At 46.5% G+C, this 26264-nt stretch overlaps 1 protein-coding gene across 2 annotated transcripts in view; it reads right to left on the bottom strand.

Moving 5' to 3' along the window:
• Positions 1-2675: 2675 nt before the first annotated feature.
• DMAP1 (DNA methyltransferase 1 associated protein 1) overlaps positions 2676-26264 on the bottom strand; it is a 30623-nt gene continuing 7034 nt past the window's right edge. For both annotated transcript variants that reach the window (XM_068406079.1, XM_068406078.1), the window contains exons 5-10: positions 23405-23563; positions 22090-22257; positions 20929-21114; positions 18012-18083; positions 5815-5887; positions 2676-3951 (exon numbers count right to left, since the gene is read on the bottom strand). In XM_068406079.1, the coding sequence (XP_068262180.1) occupies positions 3605-3951; positions 5815-5887; positions 18012-18083; positions 20929-21114; positions 22090-22257; positions 23405-23563 (1005 nt within the window). In that variant the 3' untranslated portion in view covers positions 2676-3604. The remainder of the gene's footprint in view (positions 3952-5814; positions 5888-18011; positions 18084-20928; positions 21115-22089; positions 22258-23404; positions 23564-26264) is intronic.

The raw sequence follows: 26264 nt of genomic DNA, 5'->3' as shown, positions 1-26264 counted from the left end.
GCCGTGTGAACAGATGCCCTATAAAAATCAAATACACGGTAATCAAGGCGACCGAAAGGTACATTTAAAAAAACAAAAACCCACGCTGGAAACAAAGGAGCTGGGCTTTGTGGCTTTCCTGGGAGGGCTGCGGAATTAATGGGGAAGAGCACATGTGTTTGATAATCTTTATATGGCAAAAGACCCATCTTTCAAATATGTCACAAATTCATATTAATCACCTTCCTATTGCTTTCTGTGGCGCAGCTATTCCAGTTGCCTTGGGCAAAATTGGGAACTGTCTGGTTAAAAAAAATGTTTTACATTATAATTTACAAGAGCCTACAAGTCTAGTTTCTTTTAATGGAAAGAACGATTAAAAAAAATGAGAGGAATATATATACACCCTGGTATATATACACTATATATATATTAAAATATATATATATATAAAAGACAGATATTGTAACTCCATCTGGAAAGAGAGAATGTTTGATCTTAACAATGTAACTTCTGGCTTTCAAACAGGCTCAGAAAACAAGAAGTCAGCGGGAGTTCAGATAAAGGAAGCTTAAAAGTCAAATAATTCTGACTCTGAACCTGAGACTTCTTAGACTCAGGGTCCTTTCCTTTACCCATTAATGGGCTGACTTGTGAGCTCAGGAACAAAGTGCTGCAATGTGAGGATTTCTGAGAGTCACTCATTACAGATCACTGAGTGGAGTCCGAGTTGCAGAAATCAAAGGACCCAATCTGGAGTAACTGGCTGAACTTCTGCTTGGAACTAATTTGTTCCGAGTTCGGCTCACCTTTCACCTCCCGAAGGCCCCGAGTAAAGTCCCCACCGGGGTCAGTGGCAGATGGCACCGGGGGATCCCAGCTCGGCTTTAGCGGTCAGCGATGGGCCCTGCAGCCCCTGGGAGAGGGTGGAGAGGCAGCCAGGGCAGGAGGGATGTGGTGGACATGGACGGTGCCGGGCTTGCCGCTGCCCTGGGGGGTCTCGCTGCTGAGACAGGCAGACGTCTCTCCCACCCTGGGCTAACACACCCTGCTGAGATATCCCCCATCCCACTGCTGGCCAAGGGGAATGGTGGCAGCCAGCTGTTGCCACAACCAGTATCTCAAGACCCTGGTGTGCCTTCGCCCACCTGTTCCAATTCCTGGAAAGGAATCCAGGCACACCAGGCAGGGCTCGGGAGTCAGGACTATAAGTCCTATTCCTGGCTTTGCCACTCACTCCCTCCAACATCTGGAACGAGATACTTCTCTCCAAGGAAACAAATCTGGCTTCAGGGGAGCAGCTGGTTTGGAGGCTGAACTAATCCGTGCTTAATCCAACATGGGGAGTGCCATGGACAGGCAGTACCAGACAGCATAAAGGGATTCTCCAACTCAGAGGAATTTGAAGCAGGGAGATTAAATGATTCCCCGAAGGGCCCCCGGCAGCTCAGTGGCAAAGCACACACTTGAACTTGGGAGTTCAAGGCCGGCGTGGCAGGGTTAAACCGCCAAAGCAGCCTCAGAGAGAGGAAGGGCCAGGTGTCACCCACAAACGCCCAGGGCCAGGGCTGCAGGAGGCGAGGGAGGGAAAGGCCACCGCAAAGCACCGCTGCGCTCGCTTGGAGAGAGCTGCTTGTTTGCGCTGCCACTATCGCTACCCTCGCTGCAAGCGCCCCAGGGTCGGGGAAAAACACTGTGCTTACAGAGGCAGGCTGCCTCCTCGGCGCTGTGTCCTGGGCCCGCTGTCCCCATCGCACCAGGGCCTGGGACACCTCAGGGTTATCGCTGTGCCGGGCGGGGACACACGCATTCACCCCACCAGCCGAACAGCCAGCGACTGCCCCAGCCACCCCGCTTCTAAGAGCTGACCCCAGACCAATGATCTTCCAGAGGCCAATTTCAGCCATGACGCTGAGGGAGAGGCAGGGGGGCTGCTCCTGCCAGCTCTGGGCAGGGCAGGGCAAGGAGCATCACCAACACGCGGCCTCCACTCAGCTCAGCCTGTCCTTGCAAAAAGCCGGTTGTGGGCCGCAGGCTGCTGGTCTCTCCCACCACCACATTGCCCAGAACCACAGGAAAAGTTCAGGGCAAGCACAGTGCCAGGCTCTGCCTGACTCTCCAAACATACCTGAGCCAGGCAGAACACGGTACAGCAGCCCCATTCCTCTCCTTTCCAAAATACCCATCCAGCTGGGATGTAATTTTTCCCCCCTCAAAAGGTAGCATAAAATGGTCACAGTGTGAATGTGCTTGACCTTTTGTCTTGGACTAATCTAATTGTGTCGTCTTTGTGTAATCAGCCGGTAAAGGTCAGTGCTGTATTTAACATGGGGGCCCTTTAGGTACTGAATTTGCCTTGCAGTGAATTAACTTGATTATATTTCTTTCAAATATGTCAGAGACCAGGTCAGTTTAACCCTCTCTGTGCTGCCTGGGCCCACCCCTTTGTTTCCAATTCCAGGAGGTGACACTGAGGAACAATATGGTCAGAAACACACACATGGGCTCCCTCCTCCTGCAGCCATGGCCACCACCACCACCTCTCCCACCTTCCCAACAAGCAAAGTCTCAAGGAAGAGCAAGCGTGGTGTGAACGAGCCCAAAAATGTTGCAAACCAGGACATTTCAGACTGAAGGGAGGGCTGAGATTTCAGGTTGAATGCGGTAGGGGAAAAAAAAAAAATTCAGAAGACTCCTTTGCAAACATGAACCTGTCTCAGTGGAACGCTTCCTTACGACTCCATATTGTCACAATCAAATAGGACATTACTCAAGTCCAGATTAATGTATCGCCTCTGCCGTCGACAGATAAGGTGTTCTCAATATCTTGCAATACATTACACATTTTAGAAAGTAAAGGTCTGTGCCGCTACCAGGGGCAGTATGTCTGAGGCGTCGGGGATGCCACTGTGTGGAGACGGGCAGCTTTTGTCAGGCAGTTCAGCTGTGCCAGGGGACTGCACAGAGGGGAAAGCAACCTCAGCTGATCCCCAGGCATACCCTTGGCCTTGAGGCAGCGGTGAGGGGCTGGGCAGCCTGCGCTCATGGAGGCAGGGAGGAGAGGCTGGTGATTCACATCCTGCAGAGGAACATGCACAGGACCTTGTCACAGGGCTCGCAGTGGAAGAACCCTTAGGTCTGGCTTTCCTTCCTTCGCACTGGAAGTAGGGTATAAAAACACCCCTTCGCTTTTCAAACACCTCTCTCCTTCCCAAGCCTCCTGCTCCAGGCAGGGCTACTGCTTGACTCCAGGGATGTGGAAGATCATGGCTCATCATCTCAAGACTGCTTTCCCCACTCGCTTCCCTCTGCTGAGCAACCCTTACGGGGCTAGGTCTGGAAGGAAAATGCCTCAGGCCTGCAGCTGTACTGGCATCACTGTTGCTGCCCTAGTGCAAGCTCTCGTCACCCAAAGCCTTGCTGCTGTGATCCACGGTGGCACCCATGTCAAGCCATCATGCAGGATGTAGAAAGCCCTGCTGGCCCCACCTATAGCACCAAGAACACTGTCCAGCACAGGAGACAAGCCCAGAGAGCAGCACTGGGGCTTGGGGGAAACAGGCGTGCTGTGCTCCCTTGGACACTCACGCCTGGAGGGAGAGCCGGGCAGCATCTCCAGGGCTTGTCAGGGCATCTGAGTTGGAGACCTGAGTGCTCCCTGTTCTGCCCCCACAACCTTCCTTCTCACCGAGTTGGGGGTCAGCGGTGCTCCTACTACATCAATGATCTGGTCCTTGGCATCTGCCCTGCCCTCCTCGATGCCGAGCCCTGCCTGGCCATCTGGATGGGCACCTTCTGCACTGAGGGGGCCAATACTACCAGCTTTGGCCAGGGCCTCATAGCGGTGCCGTAACATCTGCAGCTCATATTCGCAGTTGGCAAAGGCTTGCTTCAGCTCATACAGCAGCACCAGGTCACTCCGCAGCTCGTTGAACATCTGCACGATCTCCTCTGTGGGCATAGGGTTGAGATCTAGGGAGAAAAAGGGGTCCTGTTAAACACCCAGACCTGCAACCCTACAACGGAAGATCCCTGGAAAGGTCCTGGCTGCCCATTCACTCCCACAAAGATATGCCAGGAGCCTCACACCCATCACATGGATCATTAGCAACCAGCCATCCCTAAGGGTTGGAGACCTGAATTTCCAGGCTCTCCTTTGGCTCTGGCCAAGAACTAAGGGTGAATCTGCAAAGTCCAGGACTCAGCAAATGAAGGATGATGGAAGATGCAGATCACACCAGACAACTGGACCTTACTACCCACCAGATCCTATGAAGGGAGCTCAGTCTTGGGAACAAGCCCTCACACACTGCTGCAGAGGACAGAAGAGCTCCTGCTGTTCCCACCAAGGGGTGGACAGGCTGAGCTCCCTTGCCTCTCTTGTTGCTCCTCCCAGGGTAGAACTGAGGCAGAGAATTGCTCTGTTCCTGTGTTACAGATATGTTTTAGTGCAGACCTGAACTGCTTGTAGCAGGGTCTGGCACATCACCTCCCCGCACCACACATTCTGCTGCAGCCCATCACACATGCCCACAGAGCCAGGAAGAGCTGCATGTTCTGGAGAAGGAAAGGATGAAGCTCTGCGCCTTTGTCCTGATATACAGCAGTGGCCCCCTGTCCGCAGGGCTGCCCACATGACCCCTTCCTGCTAGCACTGTGTTCACCCACACAAAGCCCAGGTGTGTTTCTGCACTCTGAGGCACAGCAGGGCTGAAGCACCAGGAAGCCCCCAAGATACGTGTGTTTCGTAAGGCAGGAGTGGGGAGTCAAGAACCCCTTCTTGCCCTTGTGGAAAGAGAGCTCTAAGAAGCACTCACATCCTTCCCCAAGGCTTCCCTAGCAAGCAAAGACTCCCTTAGTTTTAAAGCAGAAAGGGGAAACCACCCTGGTTGAGCCACTTTCACCAGCCACAGGAGGCCTTCAGAACTACACACAGTCTCTAAGACAATGCACCAAGCCATAAACCAGCTGGTGCAAAAAACTAACAAGAGTTAAAGTCAGTGCTGGGAACAGGCTCAGTAATCTCCTGTAAATCACCAATAGGGCTTTTTTTTTTTTCCTCCTCCTTTTTTTTTTCTTTTTCTATTTCTAAAAATCCCCCCAGCCACAGTGGGGGGAAAAGGGATCATCAGGTGTCTAATCAAGGGGCACTCCATGCTGGGACCTGTAGTACCTGCAAACTGTACCCACTGCATGGAAGGCAGCAGCTAGCCATGGGCTGCACTTCTTCCCCTCTAGCTACGAGCGGGCATTGTACAGGTTAAGTGAACCCTTCTTTCTGCTGCTAAGACACTGGAGTTCAAGAGTGAGGGATGTGTGTTTACTGGCCTTTCAGCAGAGATGCTCCAGATTTTCACACAGCACGCAACCTATAAAGGGGGGATGAACAGTCCCAGACGCATTTTGGACTCGCCACCGTGAGCAGTAAATTAAGAGGAAACGAAGCTTGAAAGCAAGACAGGGCAGCCCTGAACAATGTGCGTGCCGTGGTCACTAACACACTTAGAAGTACCTCTCCCGGCAAGGCTGAGATTTGCCTTCTAATACTGTGCTGCCTCTCTTGATGGTTAAAAAGGCCCAAACAAGAGAGAAACAAAGGCTCTTTTAAAACATTTTTCTACTGGGAGGAAAGAAAAAAAAACCCTGTGCATCTTGTTCTGGCTTTTACCCTCTCTCTTTCTTTTTTTTTTTTAAACACATAAAATATTTTAAAAACCATTCAAATACTGTTATTCAAGAAACTGGCTGTATTACTAGGGGGAAAAAATAGCCCATCTTGAGAACAAAAGCTAGCTCTGTGTGTCTCTTTCTCTCTCGCGTGCCCCCTTTACTCACCTACTCCGAGTTCCATCAGCATCTGCTCCAGGGCTTTAATCTTCTTCTGTCCCACCGAGCTTGGCAGTTTCATCTGGAACACAAAGGTAACAGAGCCACACAGCTCAGAGATAGCCCTCACTCACAGCCATCTAGTTCAAAAGGCAAGAGAGCTTTTCTTTTTATAGTGCAGGGGGAACAAAAAAGAAAGGGAGAGAAAGGAAAATCAAGTGGTAAGAGAGGGAGACCGGGGCTGAAAGTTTTCAGACTAGGTCCGAGGGCAGGTATTGAAAAGCCCGGTCGTGATGGCTTTTATTTTCTCTCTCGTGTGTGTGCAAGACACGCTGTTTTACAGTTTCCATGTGTCACTGAATTAACAACAAAAGTTCTTCTTGGCTTCAAACTCTCTCCCGCGGTGCCCAGCCCATCAAAGGGCTCATTTACACAGCGGCTAATGTGCAATGCTGCCCTACTTTATTCGCTTTAGCCAGCCTGATTAGACTCATGCACTAACAGACTCACTTCTCCTTTTACCTGCTGAGCCCCAGACCTGTGGGATTCATTTACAGAGCAGGCTTTATAACAAAGAGGAGAGACAGAGAGAGCACAGTTACTTGACTGGCGGAAGTGTGAACACACATTTACATCGGAGCTAAGGGGCTAGGTGAGAGAGGAAGCATCAGATGTGAGCTATGAAAGGGAATCGGAGCTGGCCAGGAGAGAAAGAATGCATACACTTAGCAGGGTCCTTCCTCTGCATTCATTTGGGCTCTAGCAGGAGTGCTAGCTGCTCAGACCAAGCATTTATTAGATTACAAGCAGCACAAACGCAGCTGGCACAATATGGCAGGGAGAACAGGTTTCCAAGCCCTGCGGATATATCCGAGAATGAATGAAAGCACTTTCTTTCCCCAGCAATGCTAGAAGACCGACCAGGAAAGAAATGATTCTCAACACCGCAGTGTCAAACACCTTACTGCCCACAGTCACAGGCTGTCCCTCCCTACCCAGCCCTGGCAAGGTGAGCTCACACCTCCACCCGGAGATCACCATCTCCAGCCCAAGCTGCCCAGCAGGCCACTGAATAGCCAAGAGACGAGAGCGTCCTGCAGCCACCCTGCACACCATTACTGATCCTTGGCCCCAACCTTGGCCAAACCAACCATGAGACTGCAACACTGGTCTGGGAATGGCCTGAAGTAAGAGCGATTCTCTACTCCACCTTAAAACTGGCCTCTGAGGTTAGCACACCAAAGGGTCCCATGGTCACCTTACTTCCTTCCCGTAAGCCACAGGCTGAAGTTCCCCAAAACAGACAGCCCAATGTAAGTCTCCCAACTTAGGCCCATCCTTTCCAGTGTTCACTGCCCCAACACCAAAATGACAAGAGACACCATCTGAAACTTCTTAATTCCTTTGAAGGCAGAAGCACTGCATGCACATACCCAAACGGTGAAAGCACTAACCTTAACTCAGCTATGGCTGAATATGTCCCATCAGGAGCTCCACAACTCCAATGCAGGACCTGCTGGGAAAACCCACCTTCTCCACCACATTTCAGCCAAGAAACCAGAGCACAGATACCACAGAACACCCCAGGGAAATGGGCCTTTCACAGTATATGCTAAAGTCCTTTTGCTAGATATTACCACCACAATTAAGACTCCAGCAAAGGACCCAGAGGACTATGAGAGGAGGATTTCTAAGAAACCAACCTGATCCAAGGGATCCAAAAAGAGCACTAAGGAAAGAGGAAAACCCGCCCTTGTGCAAACAGCCAGCACTGGTAGGGACTAGAGAACATCTCTGTCCTTTTTTAAACCCTGAGGGTCTCTGGCTTAAGCTGGCATTTCTGCATAGCAGTGAATTTCATACTTCAGAGACTGAATCTTTACACTTGACCACAAAATGATTGTTTTAGCAGAGGAAAGGCTGCCAAAGGTATCAGGTATTTGGATTTCAGTCAAGTCTTTGGTCCAGAGTCTTAACTTGAGCAGAACCTTACTAAAACAAGCTTTCTCAGGAGCTCCGTAGCACAGACTACCTGCACAGGCTCTGCTGAAAAGCAGCAGGGCTGGGGCAAGCCCTAAGACAAGGCAGCGCAAAGCACGGGGACAGGAGATGGTTCTGTTTCTTTGGGGGGTGCTATGCTGCAGCTAGCAGCGGGATGCCAAGGAAGGCAAGGTCACTTAGCACAGCTTAGCAGGAGACACAACGGTTAGCCTGGAGCATCGGGAAGATATTCCTGAGAGCAAGAGGCCTTGCTCTAGAGAACTGTTCTGCCCCATGAGGAATCACACAGAACATTTAAGATGGGCAATGTACTGAGCTCTGCCTCAGCTGGGGGGTGTATGGGCTGACCTAGTCAGGCTGTGCTATCCTTAACTTCTAGGACACAAAGAGTTAACAGAGCCCAGAATCTCCTCATTGAAGAGCTCTGGACACACAATACTTGTGTGACTATCAGAGCCCTCAGAGTCTGTCTTCACCCCTGCCCCTAACATTGACATCATGGTCTTTCTAGCTAAAGGCAGGATTCCCTTCTGTCTAACACCAGCTGGCAAAAGCATGCTGGACTTCAGGAACAAAGGACAAGAAACAGTAGAAGTTCATGCTTGGCCAGGCTAGGTGGACATTCAGGAGGTCTTGGTCTGTTGGTTAGAAGAAGAACACAAGCCTCTCTCCTGGGAGGCTTCCACTAGCTCAAGGAACTATTGGCAATACACAGGATTAACCTGGCACAGCCTTCAACTGCAATGCTGTGTGTGTCCTGCTCACATCCCACAGAAATCTGGTCAATGAATACTGAGCCAAGGTCTTCACTGATGCTCCTGAAGATGAGAGGATGGAGCAGGGAAAGGCAGGACAAATTAATTTAACTTCAAAGAAAGGAACACTAGAGATGCTCAGGAGGAGTGGGGCTGTGAGTTTAGTTTAAAAACACATCAATTAAGCTTCCTTTTAATTCAGGCAGGAGGATCTGGCCTGAAAACAGGAAGGCTTCATTGGTTTCTCAAAGCAAGAGTATATTTTAATTTTACCATCATTAAGAAAATGTTATGATTTATGTGGCTGCTGTTGGACTAATATCTTTAGAATTTAGCTGGCTAAGCCAATTCATCTCTAAGACTGATGAAGGCTGATTGCTCTCTATGCAAAATGTATTAAAACTAAATGAGCAGTCTATTACTCAAATGCTGCTGATAATCTGTTAGCCAGGGTCCGTTAGCTGGGCTGCCTTGTTGGAGGAGAGAAGCCTTCATGCCCTGTACAGCTCTTATAAGTCCAAACATACTTCAGCAAGCCCTTCTTTGTTTTTGGTCTTTTAAGCAGATGTCCAGAGATGCACCAGAGTGCTGGAAATGGTGTATCACCCATCCTCATCCCCAAGCAATGAGGCAATCCACAGGGACCACAAGTCCCAGCCTGTGGCACAGAGGACAGCTCTCTGGCTCAAGGTGTGCACGCTGGGATGTATGGTTTCTGCAGGCCATATCTCTGTGCTAATGAAAAGAACACCCAGGGCAATCTCGTTGCTTAATCCACAGCTCCTGGGATGTTCTTGGTGTTTTCATGGATTGAGTCCTCCGCAGGGGCTGGGGAAAATTAAGTTCCTCAGAGAACTCCAGTGAGGAACCACAGCTTCCGAGGTGAATGGCATTTGCCCTTTTCTTTCCTTCCTTACACTAGACTATTATTGTTATTTATTATCTTTAAAGTCCCCATATAATAATAATACCTGGGAAACAGATTGCTCCAGTCAGAAAACTGATTAGCCCGGATTTTTGAGGTTACTATATTTTGGATGCTCTTCTCCTTTGACAGCCTCTCCCTACAGCCCTCTTTGCAACACCAGCCTGCGCTTATAATTACACCAACGTCATTTTTGATTTAAGGACTGCAATCCTTTGTCCTTGCTATAAACAACCTGCATTAAACACATGAACTGAGTGTACCAAGAGAAAAATAAATAAAGAGCTACAGAAAATGGTGTGAATCAACACCACGAAGCCACAGTACCAGAGCCAACCTATGCAGAGAGGAGCCTTGCCTGATCCTGGGATACACAGCCTCTGCTGGCATGCCCTTGGCCCGAGCGGCATGGAGTACACCGGTACTGGCCCAGTCTGCTCTCCCCTGAAGGAGGAGGGCACTGCTCAGGAACTGGGCCACGCAGCTTAAAGAGATGAACAGAGCTTCCACCGCACTTTGAAGGCAGGGGTTGAGAGACTGGGGGGTGGCCCCAAGCAGTTCGATTTCTATAGAGGGTCTCACCACAGAGTACCCTTGTGGTTTTGAATGATACACGGTTTTCATTTAACGTTTGAGACATTCCACCAACAAAACCTTGCTAATTCACACTAATGACTAGGAGACCTACTGCAAATTAATTGCTAATTGGCAAAATTCATTAAATGAACAAACATGATAAGAAATAACTGAAGATAAATCCTCCCCAAACAGACCTGGTTCATTTATTTTTGTGTGCCATTCAGTTTTCATGATTTATGCCAATACTTTTAAGCATAGTTGTAAATGTATTTGAGTATATTTTGGTAGAGTAATGAAGTCCAAGTAATAGCAGAGCTTGCGACAGAGTCCCCTGTTATGTCTTACAGCATCACCACCTGGCAGGTAGAGATTGCCACGGGGATCTGCACTAGGAATGGGAGAGGTCTGCAGGATCTGCAAAGACAGATTCAGCTAGGTCCCATGTGTGATTCTATCTACGTGGTCATCTTAAATGTCCCGCTCTCCATTTATTGCTTTCTTCATAGATGTTCCATTTCCACTGCTCACAACTTAAAAAAAAAAAAAGCCCACTTTTGTGCTGAAATCTTTTGTTTGGTGTCTCCCCAAAATACAAGGGGTTTAAAATTAATTAATGGTTATTTGGGTATTTCATATGTACCCTCCCTGATGCTGCACTTCATTTTAATTCAGTTTTGAGACAACCTTTTCCTTAAACTCACCCTTCCCCAACCCTAAAGGATATGACTGTCCTAAAAACGTTAATCCTAAAAACTCCACACATCTAACCTGTGCCTGTACAGCTATAAACTGTGGGTTTATGCACCGGCACAGGTATTGTTGTTCAGCATTATAATACAGCCCACTGACATTGAAAACCACCTTCTTCAGGGATTTCAGCAGCAAGAAAACTTTCCCATTAGGCACTTTCTTCATGGATATCTTTAGAGTACTGAATGGCTTAGTGGGTTTCCAGGAAGGAGTGCTAAAGTTTCAGATTAATAACATTTTTTGCATTTTCTAGCTTAAGATGGGGAAAGAAGGTCAACCTTTCCCCGGCTGCATGGCTCTGCTCTGCAGGAGCAGAGTGCTTCCACTTCTGCACAGTTTTAAGACTCAAGGAAGGAAAAGAACCACATTAAGTACTTTAGCCTTAGAGCTCTGGAAAAACCCCAACAGAGAAATTCAATTGCAGATATGAACGTACACATTTCTGGAAATTTGAAGTGTTTAACTGCTCAGAACTAAAGTGCTACACTGAAAGGTGGACAGGTAATTGCAATGGATATATGCAAAAGTTAGAAAAGTTTGAAATTGCACAGGTATTCTCTGCCTCAATGAACACACATGCTTCCCCCTGCCCCAGCTTACAGTCATAGACCCCACCCCAGATCAGTGTGTGCTGATCTGCCGGACTAAGATTTAGGACAGATAAAAATAGAGCCATACCGCTATGCCATCTCTACTGTGCTGTGTAACACATTAAACACACAGCCATCATCAACTTGCTCCATCAATGAAGCTTAATGCTAAATAAACTGATCTTTTAAGAAGAAAACATTCCTATATTAACTTATGTAAATGGTTATTTCGGGGGTTTTTTTGACTGAAGGTAGACAAACCCTTCAAATTCCCAAATCATTTGGGCAAAAATATAAATTCTGTACTTGAATCCTCCTAGTAAATTAAACCAGTTTTACTTGTTAGAGGAATATACCAGTGAAAGCTTTGTCAAAGATGAGGGAGGCCAACAGATCCCCATGAAGCACAGCACACTCAGGAGGCATATGGCAAAGCAGCAGCTCACCGACCCGATAAACATTAATGCCTCATTATGCATCTATAGCACTGATTCAAGGGGTAAAGCTTCCTAAAGAAAACAAAGGTCCTGGAGCATCAATGTCTCAGCTGATGGGTTTTCCACCAGTGCAGGTAACAAGGTCTTCAATATTTTTATACTCTCCCACCCTTTCCATCCTAGGAAGGGGGTACAGATTGCTTTGACCTGCACAAGTGGCCTAAAATGAGAATGACTTGGAATCCACACAAATAATGGTTGATTATTTAAACCTGGAAAGAGTCAGCTTTCTCCCAGTTTGGCACACAGGTTGTGCCAAGAACAAGACAGCTGAGAAGACAAGAAGAATTCACACCTTGCCAGGACTGCCTGCCATTTAAAGGATGGTCATCTTCCGGCAAGCAAAGTATTATCTGCCACTTACCAATCCTGAGTTTCCTCGCCCTTAAATACATTTTGCTTTAAATATAATGCAAGCCCGTAAAACAAATGCAAAAGCACTGCAAGAAGTGTTTTGTGTAGGGAGAAATGGTAAAATACATGGCGCAGAAGAAAGAACTGTCCAGGACATTTTTACTGGAGGGTGTTTTATGTTAAAAGCACATCACCAGTATGACACTATAGTATTTTGTTCTAGGAGATCTGCAGGTTCCCAGAGTCGTACCCCTGTCTCACTACAGGTGCGGAAACCAAGCTGAGCCCTGTAGAGGTGGCTGCGGGAAACAGAAACGGCTGCAGCCTCTGAGCTGCATCTGACTGAAACCAATCAAGAGCACAGAGGAGTGTGCTATGATCACGGGGGGGCCCTAAGATAGGGCAGAGGAGGGGGAACTCCAAGGACAGTTTCACATAGCACAAGAGCATTATGTAAACCTCCAGATCAGACACAAATCCAAGGAACTGTAGCAAAACATGCATCTAGTCTTGAATTGATGTTGCCTTTCTCTTAAATAATTTAACTGAAACTACACTTAAGCAAATACAAAAAACCACAGTGACTAATGACACTCTGATCACTATATTGGTTACATTAACGAAAGAAAAAAGTAATATAGATGGTGCTCTGCACAAGTTACATACAGTCAGATTACCTGATGAATGACACCTAAGACTGTGTCACTATGGGCACACAAAGGTAATAAAAGCTTCTCAAATCAGTCCAGGACTGGCAGACAAAGGTCCCCAATGCCTCGTACTGCACAGACACTGTTTGGTACCTGATGATTCAACGGAAGAAGCAACACGGAGTGTCCTTTCCAGAATTATTTTAAAAGACCCCATTACTGTACCCAGAGCACTCTCTTTATACCCAAGAGCCTACTAAGGCTTTGGTCCAGATGCTCTCCCACACCAAAGAGCTCCACGAAAAAGGTGACGGATGAATTTTCTTCCAGCAATTTAACATTAACTGCCTTTCAGTTTAGCTAAAAATGAGAACGGAGGAAGAGAAGTGTTGGATTCACCTTCTCTAGTTCATTCAAGATTTTGTATCCTTTACTGTTCTCTTTAAAAATAAATACTCCAATATTTTCATCTTATTTCATTTTCTACAGGCAGGAGTTTGATTAGGAAATGCACCAGCACTCTCTTGGCCTTAATTAAAGGGCATGTAATACAACAAATAGATGGCAATGCCACAACATTAATTCGATCCAGCCTGCATCATTTGTTCATAACTTTTATTCACAGAAATGAGACTACCACCTTCCTTCCACACCTCTGTCAGGCTCCCCATGGAAATTACTCTCATCCACTCTCTTGTAGAGCGCAAAACATACAACTTCACTAATGAAAAATTGCTAGCAGAAGCAAGAAGCACATCTCAGCTAACTAATCCATGGGATGTTCAGATCTGGAAACATAAACTTTCCTACCTAATAAGAGTGTGCTGATCTCCATCAGACTGATGGCAGGATGCCTTGGAGTGCAATCAATACAAAACAAATAAATTATTAATTGCTCCAAGTAATTAAATTTATCAAATCCAAATAAAAATAACTTATATTTTATGGAACTGCTTCCAAAGCTGAACCTCTGAAGGGACAGTATTGATCACAGGAGGACAGAGAGATGTTTCACATGTTCACAGCCGATGAGGTCTGGGTTTGCATTAATGACAGGCAAGGAACAGAGCCAACAGCCTCCGATGCAGAGTAAACAGGTGGCGTGCTTGGCCATTTAATTGTGGGTCAGATCAAATATGGAGAATAAACATGTCTAAACACATACATACAACCCCATCTTCCTCTAGAAATATCATTCACCTTGGAGCCATAGTAAGCACTCAGTTCGCACTCCAAGAAAAAAAAAAATGGAAGAGAACTCACACACATGCATTCCCCTCCTGCAACCACAGTAAATTCTCACTCATTAATCAGTGCTAAAAAAAATGCTCAGCTGGCTAGTAAATATTTAAAAGCTGGTGAGTGTGAATATTTGAATCAATGGGTACTAAAGCTGTACTTGTAATTTTCCTTCCTCTACTTCTTTTTTAATTGGTCCAACCGGCAAATTGTCTACAAGATCCCAGTTAGAAGATGGAGTCAGGCTGCTGGCTGGAAGCCTTTTCTGAGGGGAGGTGGCTGTCTTTGCATGACTAAGCTGGAGCATCCCTCAGTCCTTTCTGTGGACTGAGATCTCTACAAAGTCCTTTTCATCCTGGAGTTTTGTTTTATTTCCAGATGAGACATCACTCAATTGATTCTCTTCCAGTTCCTTTTTTTCCAAACTCGTGACAACAGAGCAAGGACACAGACTTGCACCTCAACATACAGAGTGGGGACAAACATCCGCCCTTTTCTATCCATCACCCTCCTTCTTAAAAGCACTGCTGCAGCAATTCAACAGCATTAATGAAATCATAACTTAAAATTTGCAGATAAGGCTGAGAGAGAAGATGAGCAACTTAAAACACACTGAAGAGATGTTAAATATGCCAAAGTTAAGTGCTCTGAACACCAGTCAAAGACAAAGGTTAAACTTAAAAGAAAGCTGAACATGACATGGTACAGAAACACTGCTGTGAATTCAAACCAAACTCAGCTCTGCCCTGCAGAAGCAACATGATGTCCAGATCACAAACATGTGGTTATTGCTGGTTTGTCTGGGTCCTGGAAAAGATTCAGGTTCAACAGCTCCCATTTTCCTTTCCTTCAGCCAGATCCTCAGCAAAGCCTTCCTTCCTCACAGCTCCCTGCTCTCCCTTTAGTCTCTTCCTCTCCTTTCCCTGTACAAATTCCCTACCCATCTCTCATTTCCTTTGGCTCTTCGGCTCTCTGCTATACCACGTCGGCTCAACTGGGAGAACAGGAAGTTTTCCAGAAGTAACGCTTAGGATTAATAATACATTTCTGGTGTTATTTTCATAACACTGTTTTACTAACAGCAAAGACAAAGATCTAAAATTCCTTTTCAAGAAACTCATGAAAGCCTTACCCTCTTCCAAAACATCTGCTACTGCCTCCTGTCCTCAGTGGCACCAAGGCAATACACTGCCTTGAATTGAGACAAAGCTTTTCATAATGCCCAGCTTCCTACTGCCTTAGAGAACCTCGCAGTCTGTGCTGTCAGTAGGCAGAGGGGAAATCCCATGCAGAGCAAGGGCACAGGGGCTGTGGCCTTCTTTGCCTGTGGCCACAGCCCCAGGGAGAACAATGGGACACTGAAGTCATTGTGATAGAAGACAGCTTGTCCAACTTACAGGAGAAGTTTCAGCGTCTGCTGAAGGAAAAACTTTCAGTTATGAAGAATAGTGGCCGTAAGTGACCATTAATCCTAGGAGGCGGGGGGAAGTCTTCAAATTCAGCCTGTGCATAGGATTTTGTAAGCTTTAACAACAGGGGGAATTTGAAAAGCCAGGACTATTGTCATAAAACTACTGGGAACAAATTAAGCTGAATACAGATTGCTAACTTTTTCTTCAAGGACTCATTTCTATAAATTAATTCTAACTCAAGTTTTCAGACTAATTGTACATCCTCAGGGGAAAAAAAAAAAAAGAAATCACATCCCTAATCAAAGAGTAAGTGCTATTATCCTGGGGATGATACGGTACATTTTTCACACGTGACAGAGGTTGAGTCCCTGATCTCAGTGCAAAATCCAACTCTGCCTAACTACGAAGGCATAAAGCATGGTAGCAAAGTACAAAATAAAAGAGGAAAATAGAAGCCTTTAGGTGAGGAACCCTTTAGGTCCTCAGGCAAAAGAACTTACTGCAGGATGTCACAAGCCTTTAGAAATCATTTTCCAATGTGCTCAGGGCAAAACATCTTACACTGGATGTTGCCATAGTACAAGTTTCCAGCACAGCATACCAATTCCTCACTTAGTCCTAGTCAGCTCCCACCCTTATCAATCCCACACCACCAGCATGTAGAGGGTTTGCTATATAAATCCCACAAGTAAAATAATTCGGATTAGCATGGATTGTCAACTCTATACCACTTAGCACTTCAGCATTTCTTACCTGTTCAAAAGGCCCGTACTGACCTCATGTAATTAATTATCCCCATCACCCATATGTGAAGCAAGTGAGTCTATTGGCTCCCATTTTAAGAACACTGAAGACTTGAATAAGGAAGCCAGGTGACTAAAAGCCACAAACGGATTCATTTTGCTGGGTTGGAGGCAGGTTTCACATTTCCAAGCAACAAAGTGTTGTTTTTTCACCTAGATCACTGATTTGCAATCTTTTTCAATTTGCAAACCACTGGTACTTCTAGTAACAGTATTTATCTCCTTAAAAATTTCAAGCAGAGCATAGGAAGTTGCTCTAGGTTATCCCAGGAGCGTGGATACTTCAGCCTGAAAGACGCTGAATCAGATTGCCATGCCTTAGCTTATCACTGCATTTGTGAGCATAAAAGAGGACAGGGAGAAGCGTGTAGCACCCATTTTCACAAAGGCTGTGATTTGAATTGCCTGTTTGGCACACGAAAAGGCTGCTGGCTTTGCCAGATGGTTTCATCACTGACAGGCTATTGCTCAGCTTCTCTTCAAGGGAGGGTAAAAAAAAAAGATCAACCATCACTTATTAGTTTTCAAAGTCCAAATCAATCTCCATAAATTACTCTATTTATCTTAGTGTCAGAGAACACATCTGCCACATCTCCATAAATCTCAACACATGCACTGCAGTCTTGCCTGTCACTTGCTGGGATTTTTGACTTCCTCAAGGCTGCAGCCCCTCACTCATACAGGTAGCCTGCAGATGGTGGCACCTGTACACTTAAGTGGTCCCCCAGCACTGACCTTGCTGAGGCATACCGCCTCTATTGTGTGCATGCACCCATACATCAAAGCAGCATGATCCCAAACACATTTCTATCAAGAGCCCCAGGGTGCTCCCAGAAGACTTGAAACTACTCTGACATCAAAAGTACATCCCATAAAACAGACTTTTAAACTGACCTTGAAAATTACTATGCCAAGTGAGGGTGCCAGGCAAGAAGCCTACTTCTCCACTTTTGCTACAATAAAGCAACTAAGGATTATCTTCTTTCGCTAGAAAAAAAAAACACCACCTACTTGTACTTGGCAAACAGGATTTTGCTATCAAAACCCATCTGAAAACATTCAGTTGGCCAGGCAGGTTTAAATTATTCAGTATCCCAAAATCTGTCACTAATAGATAGGCGTCAAGTATTGCTGATAAAACAGCAAGAAAGTTCTTTTCTCAGGGATATCTGTGCAACAGAATGATCAAAGGTGCTTTTCCCAAAAATATTTTCTGAAGATAATGGAAACAGGAAGGCCAAAAATTTTATATGTTTATGTGTGGTTTTTTTTCAAGACATAACCTGAGCATCCAGTTCTTAAAAGCACCTCTCATCTATTACCACACATGCTCTGTGAGGCCTGTTACATATGGCTGTGAGCTCTGTTTGGACTAGACTGCTCCATTTGGGTCTGTCACATGTGTCTAACAGCAGAGTGGGCACACCAGTAACAAACACCAGCAAGTTCAGGTGCCCCGGCAAGGCGATGAGCTGGCTTTCGTAGAGCCAGCATTCCAGATTTCTGAGTCTCCACATTTATAGAATTCCTTTCTTATTTTAGAGGCAAGAACTTGACTTTCTTTAGCTATAAAAGGAGAACAGATGAGGAGACAGACAGGCAGACTGAGAGACATTAACAGAGGTCCCACGGGACCAGGACAACAGCCTACCCTCTGGCTTCGCAGCGTGACACCTGCAGATTTGAAGTCAGGAAACTTGATGCCAGCAGTCTCAGGAACAGCCTGAAAGAGATCGAAACAGGATGTGTTGATGGAGGAAACACAAGATTTCATATAGAGACTATCTGAAGGGGAAACACTATTTCCTATGACAGAGAACCACCTGCCACAGCCCCATGTCAGAGCTGAGGCAAGAGGAAAATACCAAGCAATGGCATTCAGTGGGAAAATCCCAAGCAATTCACTGCGAAAGATAGTCCAGTTCAAGGTATCTTTGGAGAGCTCAAGCATTTTTGTTTGGTTGGTTTAAATGCACTGCTCTACACAGAACCTTACACCCGTGCACACAAGCATAAACCCTAAATGGTGCTCTTTATACTAACATAGGCATATTTGCACAATATCATCTTTATCTAGCTTAGGCCCATTTCACTGATCAAAACAGCCCAGGACTCGCCTAAATCTTGGCTTTTGACTGCAAGTCCTCTAAGGAATGAGCTGAGAAACCTCTGATCTGTACAGACATGAGCCCGCTAACAAGGATGTAAGCACTGCACCCCTCCTGCTGTTTATACACGTTTTACCATTTGTCCACTCATTAGACGTTCTTTCTTCCCTCCTGCACATTTTAAGCACAGCAACACAAGGCATCAAACTTCTAATGCTACTGCTGCTAGACAGTAAAGCATTTAGTTGCATTTCAACAAAATGGAAAAAAAATAAATGCAATCCCTTAAAAAACTCTGTGCTGCTGAGCAAAGCACAAGGTGAGCAAACTTCTAAATTATTAAACCAGGCTATCTGCAGGGCCCTGTGCACTGAATGGTGTGGGGTCCCCTGAATGGGTCAGTGATACTCGCGATTCAATCTAAGAATAGCCACAATCTCTGCAAAACGCATGCTCAATCACGCTCTTCCAAAAGGATTAGTCACCTCAAATATCCCAATTTCTTTGGAGACAGCGTTCGCCTTGCTGCCTCCACATTTCTCTGCTGAGAGGCTCTGCAGCTTGCTCTTTGTTTGTTCCAGACAGGGCTGAGACAACCAGGGCTGCCCCAAGATCATAAGAGATGCTGAAGCACAGTGACTCAATTCCTCAAGTTCCCTGCCAATGACTCTCACACCTCTATCAGCTGTCTCTCTGTCTTGGTCTTGAGGTGGCACTTCGCAAATCACTCTGCGTGGCCAGGCATTAAGATTTTTTTCAGTTATCTGTGGTCAGTCCAATGAACAGAGGCCCCAGGAAGAGATTTCTAAACACAGCCATGGTGGGAAAACTATTCTCTAACTACCAATAGAGCTCATGAACTTGTAGGGATCACTTTAATCTTTGGTAGGATGTAGCCTCCCTGCTTGGATTATGAGAGACAAAGAAAGCTGCAATCAAAAACCAATCCTCTCTGCTTCCTCTGGATGAGGGCTGGCTTTCATACTCCCCAAACTCTACACCCCAGCCTGTTGCTAAACACCCTGACACAAGCAGTGAGGGTAAATCAGCATCGTTGGCTTAGCCGAGACAACTCTGACTGCACTCAGCGCATAAGCAATTAAATGGGTTCTTTTGCCTTGCGTGCCTGTACATGCTGTAAACGCTTCAACCTCAATTGACTCCTTGGTAAATGATTTTTCTTTGTTGAAATGATGCTGATGCAGCTCCCGATTCAAATTCTTAGTTAAAATGCAATTTTTTTCTTAACATTTCCCAGCTATAGTTGGTAATTGACTCCTAATGGACTCTGTCATGGTTGAAATGATGCTAGTGCAACAACAGAGACTGCTTCTCTGCCCACCCTGGCGTGCCTATCCACTATAGGCCTGCAGACAGGCACCAGCCAACAGGCAGTATTTAGGGCTGGACTCCCTCACTTCGGCATCCTCAGCGTCTTTCCAGCCCCATTCTCCATCGCCGCTCTTTTTTCATTACCACCGACGACGAGCTGGTTTCTTTAGAGGGGTATATGCCAGCCATGGTTGAGCTTTACCAGATCAGCCCTCAAGGGAATTCAATGCACACGTGCCCAGTGATACATTAATTACACAGAGGGGCGGGAGGGGGACCAAAACAATGTTTTAAGGAAGGGGTGGCCATTAGGCACACTTCATCAAGCAATAACTGTCTAGCATTCACTGCTTCTCTCCCCTGCCTGCACAGACCCTTTTGGAGGACAATGACACAAGTGGTCTCTGTTCACAAGGTGGAGGGGACAGGAATTCCCAGGGACTCCCTGGAAACATCCAAGATTTTGTAACAGCCCTTTCCTACTGAAGGTGCTGAATTTAATTCAGTCCACGCTGTCCTCTTTCCAGAAAGGGAAACTGAGGTTACATCAAATGTGAACTGAAACCTGTGTTCTGGGCAACTTAGGCTTTAGCTTGGCTCAGGGAGAAATAAGAAGCAACAGCTCCCAGAATACAGGATTCCCCCAGCAGGGCTGCTCTGATCACAGGTGAGGATCAGGAGAGGGGCATGTACTGAGCTTGGGGAGATGCTTCTGAGACCCAGGAGTGGGGAAGGAAAGGGAAACCTGGACCAGAAAAAGAAGGCAGGTGAAACACAACAAGTTTGTGGGACAACCCTGTATAGCAGTACCAGAATACACTTGGGAGAAGCAGGGAGACACTTCTCCCTGCCATGAGGCATGAATGCCTGGCATCATTTCATCCCATGTCTCAGCAAGGGAAAGGGAAACAGGACTTAAACCAGCATTTTTCAAATGGGAGAGAGACAGAGAGCACACCAGAGGACTATGACAATGGTTGCCTTAGACCAATCTCCCTTCCAAAGATGTAACTGAAAAAGCATCTGTCAGAAGGCAGCCAGCAGCTACTCCCCCCATGTTAGCCAGCTAGAGCATAAGCAGGGGAAAGAAAAGACAAAATAAAAAAAAAAAAAAGCAGAAATGTTTACAGGCTTCTCTGTCTCCTTTTTCTGTGGCAGCTTCTTCTTGGGAGCCTTGCGCTCGGCACGTCTCTGCTCAGTGGTGGTGTCAGCAGCTGTGATGAGCTTCTGCAGGTCTTGGGTTCTCTTTTCTCTCTCTTTCTTCCTGGTTTCAATTTTGCGGAGTTCCTGGATGAGGTATTCTTCTTCTGCCACCTGCAGACCAGAGCACACAAAGGCAATCAGAGAAGCAGAGGAGGCCCAGCAAGGCAAGGGGGCCATCTACCGATAACAGCTCTGCTCTGGGCCAGTCTGGGAATGACTTTAAGCTCCCCTGCCTAATATCTTGGACTTGCAGAGCACATTATGCTCCATAGCCTTACCCTGCATCCATGGCAATGCCCGTCTACAAACTGGCAAGTATTGTATCACAACAGCCATGATGCATCATGCATAAATGATTAATCCCACCTCCAGACAAAGAGACCAAGAGCACAGACAGAAAGGTAAAAAAGCCCATATATACTGTAGCTGTAAATGCAGTGTTGTGAAAAGCTGGCTCCCCTTCCCAGATATAGCATGTAGAACCTAGACCAACTATACCTAGTATCAGCACGCCTGTCAATGCGGGAAGGACAAGCAGAGTCATTACACATATGAACTTGTCATTAGAGGGAACTAGAACTACTAACAGAAAAGGATGGTCGCCCCCAGCTTTTGGGGAACACACAGTTCCTTAACCTCTAAACCCTGCGACTGTTACACAGCTTCAACAAAGAAGAGAACTAAACGTGCAGGTTGAGAGTCTTTGATGTTTTCTGGCAAGATTTTACTTTCAAGGAAATAATTCTCTCCCCATGGGACTCAGGGACTCATAAGGACACTGACCTGAGAATTTGTTTCTGTTCAGAGGACTAGTATAGTAAGTGTCACAGAGAAGGTGTTGGCAGTTACCAGAGACCATAACTCTGCTCATCTAACCCTCTCTCCTGTATAGTCAGATTTCTCAGTTACTGTCCTTTTGTATCCCTTAAAACGACATGAACTCAACAACAAAAGCACTACTTAGGGATTGCTCTTTTCTTGTCCAGTCTTTCTTTCCCTTTCCCACTCTCTGGCCTATTTCATCCACCTATTGATTCAACTTCTCATAAATCTTTTGGAGCAGTGATGCTCTCTTCCCTGAGTTACCTGCTCTGGTGTCCTATTGTAGAGTCTTTCCAGTTGCTCCTTCCTTCGCCTCTCGTGGCCAGCATCGAAGACTGGGATTTTCAGGTCTGTGCCCGGAGCTGCACGAATATTAGCCAGTTTGGCACAGATGTGATAATATCGTTCCTTCAGGTCCTCCACTGATCTTTTCTGTGGAAGACATCACAGGAGGACAACATTATGGGAGAATCAAGCAAAACCTTCTGCAGTAGCCACCTACGGACCACTGGCTGAAGGATGTCAGACAGGTATAAGACAATGCAGGGAGGAAGTTCAGCAGGGAGCCTTGCCAGTCCCAGTGGAACCACAGGGAAGGGGCAGTTTCTCAGTGAACTGCATGAATTAACTGTCATGGGTTCACAGCTACTGCTTTAAAAACACCCACCAGAGGGTCCAACAATACAGCCAAGGGTTAGAGATAATACAGCAGTGAAGTACTCCCAGATAAAAGGATGCAAGGACTGTTGTCTCGAGAGGAGAAAACCTGCGAACAGGAAACTCTGACAAACGCACAGGAGGCCTCCACTGAGCTGCTCCAGACAATGGCCATTCAAGCCATAACCAAGAAGGTATCAGCTGCAACAACTCCTTGCCCATGGTTACATGGAGTCTGAACTGTGCTCCCTTACTCCAAGCACCAAAGGTGTTTGGGCTGCCCACCTAGGCAGACTCTTGTTATTCCACTTTGGTACAGGCTCTTCATGTGAGCACTTCAGAGGGCAACAAAAAGCTCCAGCATTTGGAGCTGTTCTGTAGGAGTCACATCATTCACCTGTGTCACCAGGAGGCATGGAACCGGCAGTTACAGGAGATTTACGATCATGACACCAGGGTTGCATCTTCAGACCACTGATGGTCTCTGCTTCACAGTAGAGATGACAGAAACCTGCACCAGCTCAGACCACAAGTCAGGAGCAGCACCAGAAAAAAATCCCAATCCCCAGGGACCATTAGCAGATCCTAGACTGGAATCCAGGACACATATCCTGCTCAGCTAGACAAACTCCCCAGCTGCCTTATCTTCAGGGAACAATGAGTTGTCCTCCTGGCAGGGGCAAACCTTCTAACTTTCTAATAAAACACAACAGGGAATGAGCACAAGTCACAGTGGATTTAATTACAAACAAAGCAAGCAGCAATGCCCTGTGCTGGAAATTCAATATTCCTTGCTGCCAATAATTCATTATTTTCCCCTAATTAAGTTGATATAAAAGGTAATTTGGTCTTTGCAGTGCAGCAAGCCCTCCACGTGCCGTAGCAGCAGGTTGCTAGCAGCACCTTGGCCCCCGGGACTCACCTTGAACTGCTGGTGATCATAGCGGTCATGAATCACCACGAAGCGCAGATCAAAACGCCGAGCCAGGTCAAAGAGGTGGTCTGTCTCAGCTTTGGTCCACGCATCGTCATGGAGATACATCTGGTACTCCTGCTCCGAGTAGACAGGTACCTGCACTGTCTATACAGAGAAAAGAAAAACATGGTAGCTCTCTTGCAGCACTGCCCTTCTCACTGCCAGCTGGTAAGGGCAGAGACACCTGAGCCAAGAACAAAAGCAGTGCACTGACAGGAGGGGGCTGCCAGGACCCTGAGCAATGGGTCCTGGTAGGAAACAAAGAGCAGGCAGAGAACTTCATAAGGAACAATGTGTGATCTCAGGGCCACAAACACGACGTTCTGCAGAGCCTAGCAGGAACTACTGCCTGGGAGGCTGAAACCTATTTCAAGTGGCTGACACAGGCAGAGGTCAGCAACCCACATCCTGACAACAGGTTTCAAAATTATCAGGCTAACATGACAGTGAAACCAAGGTTCAGCCAGCCTCTCTGCATTCCTCCCATATAGCAGCACCAATACCTGGACATAAACTGCTCTGACAGTCGCCTCTTTACATGGGTTGGGACACGCTCACTTGTACGGGAAGAACGGGAAAGGCAAGGAGCGGTAGTTCCCAGCCTTTAGCACACCTTCTGCTTTGATACACAACCCGCTTCTTTCATGTTTGGTGCAGACAGTACCATGAAGATCTGAAAGGCTAGGTGCTGTACAATTGAGGGCCACAAACTTGGCAAACAACTTCATCCCTCCCTTCCTCATCCACCCTTTCTCCAGCAGAGCCACGGGGCCAAACAACAGTCCAACTCTCAGAGTGTCCCAGGAGCCTAAAAGGCCAAAACCACACCACCGTCCCCAGCCTGGAACTGCTCTGCAAGGGCTCTATCCAAAACACAAGTGTCACATGAGTACTAAAGGAACAGTAAAAATACTTACAGTATTAGGGGAAGTACTAGCGCATGGTAAAGCAAAAGTGCAAACAAGCGTGTGCTTTCCTCCCTTACCCCCTCCCACCACTCCTGCAGTGGAACTTTGCTCAGCCTGAGGAGGTCCTGCCTCCACAAGAAAACACCGTGTGCATGTGAGCAGCGCACATGCTTCAACACCTCTATGCCCTCCTGAGTCCTACACCAGAAAAGTGGTCCTCACCGACTCCATACAGCTCGGAGGAGCATTCCTGAGCCTCCAAGTAAAAGCCTCTTTAGGTCTACTGCCCTTCTTCCATCACTTAAACACAGAAGCTGAAAGGTGAAGCATATCTCTTGGGAATGCACTGCACCTCAACCTTCAAGTACCACTTCCACCAGGAGAAAAGCCATCCTACTAGACACCATGAGGATGTCCTGTGTACATTATGAAAAATAAATATTTCCTAGAGTAGCATACATACACGAAAAGAGCAAGCAGGGCCCTCCGCAGTGGATGGAAGGGAAGGTGGCAGATGCCTCATCAGAGAAGAGAATGGGACAAGAGCAAAGAACAGTCCCCAAAACACTTCCTCAGCCCCTCTCGTGGCTGCTCAGGTGAGAACCGCTGAGAAATGAGAAGGTGGGAACTCATCAGATGGAAAGCTTGAGCCAACCACGGGACAACTATAAGTTCAAATGCAATGTAGCCACAAAAATACAAATATGACCTCCAGAGAGGGATTTCCAGCAGAAACTGGCAGGGTTTCAGTTGCACAACAAGACCTTGGCATGAATACCAACTACAACTTTACTGACCCCTGTTCAGGAAAGATGAACTGAAATGGGAACAAGTGCAGAGAAGAGCCATGAGGATGAGTAAAGGGGTGGGGAGCTTGTCTTCCCACATCAGACTGGAAGAGAAAGGAGCCTAGCAAAGGAAGTCTGAAAGGGAATCTGACTGCAGGCTTCAAGTATGCTAGATGGAATGAAAGGAATATCCACAGGAAGAAAAGAACAACTGAAATAAGGACAAAGAAATTGGCTTGCACAGAAATGCCAATTTAACATGGAAAATTTAACCTGGAAATGAGAAATGGAGCAGAGAGAGTTTGGAACAGCCTCGCAAGGAACCACGGGGGCAGGAAAATCCAAGTGCATTTCAAAAGGAACTTGATCAGTTTATGAAAGGGACTGGATGGTGCAAGACCTGAAAGAGCCAAGAAGACGATTCAATGGCCCAGAAAACCCCTCTCAGTCCTACATTTCACACTATAAACTCACACAATGATGGGCATTAAATTAGCTGAAATTGCTCAGGAAAGATCCTGAAGCCATGATACAGTTCTGTGAAAACATCAGCACAGTGCCTAGGAGTGGTGAAAAGACAAACCAAGCAGTAAAAATTATCAGGGAAATAAAGAGAAACACAGCCAATGTACAAATCCACGATGAAACACTCACTCCTAGTCCACCATTCCAAAAGAAAGGATACTTGAGGACAACAGGGGTGAGACAGGGCACAGAAGCGCAGATGTACATCAAATTACAGAAAACACAGTACATAGCAAGGACAATTTACTATGTCGTGTAACACAAGATCTCAGAGGCACCAAATGAAACCCCAAGGCAGCAGTTTAAAACGAACAGAAGAAAGCACCTTTGCACACCATACAAAATTAACCTGAAGAACTCATTACCATGGGATATTCACAAAGCAGCTTTCTGCCCTGAATGTACCTAGCAAGAATTATTAAACACAAATTCCAAGTTAAGAAATCCTTAAACCAAAGACCACTGCAAGCTAGGAAAAAATGCTCTATATTTGCCCCATTCTCATGCTCTTTCTCTAAGCCTTTACTAGCAGTAGCCAGAAACAGAATATCAGCTGATAGAGGCCTTTGGTCTGACACCAGTGAA

The sequence above is a fragment of the Nyctibius grandis genome, chromosome 8 (genome assembly GCF_013368605.1).
Source record: "Nyctibius grandis isolate bNycGra1 chromosome 8, bNycGra1.pri, whole genome shotgun sequence".
Classification (NCBI taxonomy): Eukaryota; Metazoa; Chordata; class Aves; order Nyctibiiformes; family Nyctibiidae; genus Nyctibius; species Nyctibius grandis.
This window is presented reverse-complemented; position numbering and strand designations above follow the sequence as displayed.